This window comes from Crocuta crocuta, unplaced genomic scaffold, assembly GCF_008692635.1.
Source record: "Crocuta crocuta isolate KB4526 unplaced genomic scaffold, BGI_CrCroc_1.0 scaffold32, whole genome shotgun sequence".
Classification (NCBI taxonomy): Eukaryota; Metazoa; Chordata; class Mammalia; order Carnivora; family Hyaenidae; genus Crocuta; species Crocuta crocuta.
The window spans coordinates 7659323-7665778 of NW_027529424.1; the positions used below are offsets into that span (position 1 = coordinate 7659323).

At 45.8% G+C, this 6456-nt stretch overlaps 1 protein-coding gene across 1 annotated transcript in view; it reads right to left on the reverse strand.

Moving 5' to 3' along the window:
* Positions 1–371: 371 nt before the first annotated feature.
* Positions 372–6456, reverse strand: part of ITIH2 (inter-alpha-trypsin inhibitor heavy chain 2) — a 34264-nt gene continuing 28179 nt past the window's right edge. The window contains exons 17-21 of the mRNA XM_077758407.1: positions 4820–4933; positions 4219–4417; positions 3273–3472; positions 3083–3155; positions 372–835 (exon numbers count right to left, since the gene is read on the reverse strand). Of these exons, the coding sequence (XP_077614533.1) occupies positions 526–835; positions 3083–3155; positions 3273–3472; positions 4219–4417; positions 4820–4933 (896 nt within the window). The 3' untranslated portion in view covers positions 372–525. The remainder of the gene's footprint in view (positions 836–3082; positions 3156–3272; positions 3473–4218; positions 4418–4819; positions 4934–6456) is intronic.

Here is a 6456-nt window from a genome sequence, read left to right on the forward strand (position 1 = left end):
ACCACTGCAAGGAGTGCCGACCAACCACACGGGGCCATCACAGGGACCTCGGCGAGCCTACCCCGGCAGCTGGTGACAGGGCTTTAGCATTTCTCGCCACAAAGCTCTTAAGAGCGACTAACCTCCACTGTTCTTACTCCATGTCCACCAAATAACCTTCTAGCAATTGAACATCCCATGTGCCTGATGGCATCAGCATACACTCAGCCTACAGGGCCGAGGCCCAGACCCTCGAGAATAATGAAATCATCACAGGAAACGCCAAACTGAGGGCTCTGTCTGGATGCCAGTCCGAGCCTCCAAACCAGCTTTCCCTTGCGTGACCTGATTCACGCATCTGAACATCAGAAAACTCGACAAAATCCTGAATCTTCTTTGCAACGTATTTATTTTCTTCGGATGTGTTAACAGGTTTTCTAAACCACCACCACAGCCGGTTAGCGTTTAATTATTCGGACTGAAGAATTACCGCACAGGTGGCGGGGAAGGGCCGTATATGCATATCCTTTCCAAAGCCATAAATCTTCATGGCCTTTTGAGAAAGCTGTAAAGCTGAGGCACAAAGTAGTCCTTGTAATGTCCGTCGATGAAACCTTTTCCGCTGTTATGCACAAACCAACAGGGCACCTCTGTTCCGGACACTTGGTCTGTTCGATAGTCCTTCTGAAGGCCTCTGCGGGGAAGACAGGGAGTATGGTTAGGCTGGGCCGGCCTGCGTGTCTGGAAAGGAGACACTCTTCTTTGCTGTTCTTCATGCCCCTCCCAGCGCCACATCTGCTGGTGCCCACCCATCCCCCTCCCCAAGCTCCCCCCCATCATTCTTTTGGTCTTGGTGCTGGAAGGGCAAGAATAAGCATTGTATCCTTAGATAATTCAAATAACCCTTTGGAGATTGGCCATATATATAGACTCTTCCAGCAAGGGAAAGAGTGCAAGTTAACTTTCAAGTGGAAAGAAAGTGGGAAGCAGATGCTGAACCTCTGTGGGCGAACCTCACAGGTCCCCTGCTGAATGAACCTTCACCACAAGGGTGAGCGTTCTATCCAAGGGTGATGCCAGCTATTCCTGAGAAATCCATGCCTTCACTTAGAGGACGAAGAAGCCAACGATTTAAAAAGTTGTATTGTGGGGCCCCTGGGTGGCTCAGTCGGTTAAGCATCCGACTTCAGCTCAGGTCATGATCTCGCAGTTCGTGGGTTCAAGCCCCGCGTCGGGCTCTGTGCTGACAGCTCAGAGCCTGGAGACTGTTTCAGATTCTGTGTCTCCCTCTCTCTCTGACTCTACCCTACTCACGCGCTCGCTCTCTCTCTCTCTCTCTCTCGCTCTCTCTCAGAAATAAATAAAACATTAAAAAAATTTTTAAATAAAAAAATAAAAAAAGTTGTATGGTACATTGTCACTAATGAGCTTTAAAATACCTCTGAAAGCACACCACCCCCCTCCAACCCGAAGCCCCAGACAACTCAATCTCCGTTCCGCATTTCGAGGTGCTTCCAATTGATGAACTGGGGGCCCAGCAGTTACCTTTGTCATTAGAGTAAAGCAGGTGTGCGTTCACCAACCTCAGATGATGTATTTTACCACCGTGAACCGTGCTCACCATTTCCTTAGCAAACATGCTCACTGACGCCCACTGGTAACTCACTGGTCTCCAGTGAGCTGAATCCTCTTAGTGAGTGGTGCCCTCACTAAGAGCTCATCATCTGACTTCAGAAATCCATTTTGGTGGTGGTGTGTACAGCTTAATTATTATTACTGCAATGTTCTCACTTGCTGGTGTGGAAGCCAATGACCTTTAGTGTGCAAAGAAAGTCATTTCTTATAAAGCAAAGTCGATGGCTTTGTAAAAAAAACAACAAAAAACCCTTAAAAAGCAAAAAAAACAAGCAAAAAATCTGCTTTAAACTGGTAGCAGATAAGCACAGGGGAGACGGCTGTAAAGTACTGGAAGAAATTTAAAAGACTGAGAAGAATGTTAACCCACACTCCAAGTATGGAGTCCTCACCTGGGAACGAAGCACGCGGAAATGGTTTGTGTAAGAAAGACTACACAAAAATGCGTTCGGTAGAGTCATACTCAAGAAAGTGGCTGCTGTCTTACATAAAATCATATATTCAGGGGCGCCTGAGTGGCTCAGTTGGTTGAGTGTCCGACTCTTGGTTTTGGCTCAGGTCATGATCCCAGGGNGTTGTATGGTACATTGTCACTAATGAGCTTTAAAATACCTCTGAAAGCACACCACCCCCCTCCAACCCGAAGCCCCAGACAACTCAATCTCCGTTCCGCATTTCGAGGTGCTTCCAATTGATGAACTGGGGGCCCAGCAGTTACCTTTGTCATTAGAGTAAAGCAGGTGTGCGTTCACCAACCTCAGATGATGTATTTTACCACCGTGAACCGTGCTCACCATTTCCTTAGCAAACATGCTCACTGACGCCCACTGGTAACTCACTGGTCTCCAGTGAGCTGAATCCTCTTAGTGAGTGGTGCCCTCACTAAGAGCTCATCATCTGACTTCAGAAATCCATTTTGGTGGTGGTGTGTACAGCTTAATTATTATTACTGCAATGTTCTCACTTGCTGGTGTGGAAGCCAATGACCTTTAGTGTGCAAAGAAAGTCATTTCTTATAAAGCAAAGTCGATGGCTTTGTAAAAAAAACAACAANCCTGGTTCTGGGAAACCCTCATGCGCACCCTCAAATGGTCTTGGCTACAGCTTGACCCAGTCACTCAGCACGGCAACGTGGGGTTGTGCTAATCATGTGTGTTACCTTCTGTATATGAGACTTTGACATCTTAAAACCCTGACCGGCTGGGGAGAGACCGCCCCCTCCCTACCCAATTGTGAAAGACGGCAAAGGATGCAGACGGGAGCATGCCCGTGGTGTGCAAGCTGGCCGTCCGGAGCTAGACCTCCGCTCGCTGGCCCGCACGGCCCAGAGGAAGTCGTTTCAGGCTCCAGGTACATGGAGAGCACGGTGGAGCCCAAAGCCCACCCACATGACTCAAGCTGGCCAGCCCCAAACTGCCCTGCTCTGCCGTGTCTTTGCACAGAAACCCCGTGGAAGTGCTGGCCTCACCCTGAGGCATTGGCTCCCGATAGAACCTTTCCGTCAGTGGCACTGGCCCTTTCGCATCCTCGCTCAGCCACCTCTACACGTCAAGCCCCAGTCACAGAGGGTGGCTCCAACCCTTCTTTTGAGTCCATAGCTGTCACTGTCCCAAGTTCTAACCTCCAAAGTTGTTCGAGACCGAGAACGCGCCCCCCACTTGCCAGATGGTCGATGGACACCATACCTATTAGTCCGTGTGCTTTAGGTGAAAACTTGTTTGTGGGGGGAATGTAGATTCCCAAAAAGTCTACATTGATTGGATGCTTCTTCCAAACGCGATGGAGTAACACAGAGAAGGACATGTCTTTATTCAGGGTGACGGTCACACTTTGCTCTTTCTTCACAGAGACAAGCACCCTGGTGTGAAAGCCAAAATGGGGTCAACGTTTCCAGAATGCACTGCTGAGGACACCATTCCTCCCACCCAACACGAGCTGGCTGTCCCTCCCTGGACAATCTCGCTAGTGGTCTAAGTCCTTTACAACATTTTTGTCAATGAATGTTTTCACTCCCAGCTCTGGAATTCTGTCAATTTATATGTTTGTAGAAAAAACAATTCACAGCGGGGAGCCTGGGAGGCTCAGTCAGTTGGGAATCCAACTCTTGATTTTGGCTCGTCATGATCCCAGGGTGGTGAGATCGAACCCTGCACTGGACTCCCCATTGAGTGTGGAGCCTGCTTAAGATTCTCTCTCTCTCTCTGCCCCTCCCCCTGCTCATGCCCTCCCGAAAATTAAAATTAAAACAATTAACAGGTAATAATGGGAAAATATTACTCATAAGATACAATCACAGTGCTTCTGGGCACAGTCTGACATGGAGTTGACTGTGGATTTTTGATGGATTCATACACTTTTCCAATGCATATTTACTGAGTACCTACTATGTGCCCGGCTGTAGGCTGGCACTGAGACACGCAGTGACCAAAAGACGTGGACCCTGCTGCCGGGAATGGGGAAGCAGGTAACAAAGGTCTTTCTGAACCTCAAGGTCTTCACATTTAAGATGATGATTCTAAGTTCTGGTTTATATCATGGATTTCTGGATTTGTTATGTAGTCCCGTGTGGAGGGCAGGCCCGAGTCCAGACGTGAGAATACTCGCCTCTGATTAATGCTGCGAGCCGTATCAGACCAGGACAGGGTGGACGTGCGGGAGCCCCGGCTCAGGGCGATGGTCTCGGTGCTGATTTCTATTTTCATGTCTTCACTTTGGAAATAAAACCCCAGTTTTCCGAAATAGGTTCTGAGTTTTTCATTCTGGGGCTTCTTGGCACCAATGAGCTGCCCGTTGACCAAAATCCCTATGGAACAAAACGTGGGTTTTTTTGGTCTCTCCATGCACCATTCTTTTGCGCCTATGCGTACCATAATTCAAATTTATAAAACCTGACAATATGGGAAAATTATTATTATTTTTTGCTTCACGGCTTATGTAACACTTTTTCTATGCAACCCTCACTTTATTTCTATGTCTTTCTATATAAATTAATTGTATCACGATAAGATCTGCTAGTTTACACTCAGTTTCTTGGCTACTATAGTTCACTTAGGAATATATTTATAATTCACTTCTCATTAATTATTAGAGCTTGAAAAGTATAGGACTTCTATTAAGGGGAGAAAGAAAGAACTCCCACACAGTGACAGTGCAGCATGGTAATGATCTAATTGTTTAGTTCCAATATAGTATCTTTTAATTTTACCTAGTTCTGGATCAGAAACAAGGTTGAGGATTTTTCCAGGTTCTGAGTCAATATTGAAACAAACGTTCTTTTCACTTTTTGGTAGGTAAATGATGAAGTGTGGGTCATTTTCAACTGGAAAATAAACAGAAAAGGAAATCAAACAAAACCGTAGAGAGGAAGATGGCTTTGCACATGGTCCTTTACTCCTGAACACCTTTGATGTGACAAGAATAAATATTTATGGTGCCTTTACTGTTTGCTGGGTTCTGTTCTCGGCGCTGGGGACCCAGTGGCCCAAACCCATTGTCCCTTCCCTATGGAGCTTAGTCAGAGTTCTAAGTTATCATACAAATGTGGTGTATACTTATTCTGAAGCTATCAGGCCAGAGATTTAAAAAAAGACGAAGAATAAGAAATGCACAATACACACTACATATACATGTATATATATAACATATATATACACTATGCATACATACACTACATATGTGTATATACACACAGTGAGTATTATATAGATAGATAAAGAGATATGTATTTTTAAAATAACCATATACAGTACATAAAGGTAAAGAAGACATAATATTATTTGTTGGCATGCAGATTGATATTAATCAAGTCCAACAGCAACGAGGCATCAAGTTACTCAAGAAAGAAGTCCTTTATTACTGGACAACTTATTCTGGCCAATCTTCCTTATTTGTTTGTTTGTTTATCATTCAACAAATATTTGGTGAGGGAAAAAAACCCAACTATGGCCAAAGCACTGAATTAGGCAATGCTTGGTATAGCTATAAATAAATCGTGGTCTTATTTATACCTTCAAGAAAGGTGCAGCTTCATGAAGGAGTGACTGAGATTCTCTCATTGACCAAACTCCATTTGGGCTCCCCCGACTTTTTCAACTATGCCTCAACTTTTGGACTAACATGTCTGTCTCCGCATTGTCCTTTTTAGCAAGGCTCTGACTACATTGCTTTAGCTAGAATCCCCATCCTCCATATGGATCACCCTTGATATCTAACCAGGTCCCTCATCCTTCATCGTCATCCAGGTGCTGTCTGGCCACCTGGCTGCCTTCCTGTTGGTCAGAATCCCCTTTACTCCTGATATTTCCTCTTGGTGATTTTCTACCCACTGCCTCCACCCTGTTTTTGTCTATAAGCTCCCACTTTCCCATGCCGTACTTGGAGCTGAGTCCCATCCTTCCCACCCAACTAGACCCCATTGCAGGGACCCCAGGTCCATCACAACAGCCACCCTTGAGTAAAGACTTCTTGACTGTGAGCTTCTACTAGGAACCCGGAACTGACTTCATAACCATCATACAGTTTACCATCATCCCCACCTTACAGGCGGGCTCACTGAGACCTGAAGAGGTTTCAGAGTCCGGCGCACTGTCCCGTGGGCAGAGTCTGACCCCAGAACAAGCAGTCTCACTCTCAAAGCCCGGTCCCCTTTCCCGTATCATCCAGCAGGCTGCAAACCCCGAGGATGCACTGCATTCTCACTGAAAAGAATACTGAAAACTAAGTTAGCTAGTTTCTCTCTTTCTCTCAAAACTAAATATTAAAAATTTTAAAAAGAAAAAGAATTGTGAGGTTTAAACGCCCTAGGCTAGGGTATCTGGTTATGGCGGCACAAGCTGATTAATA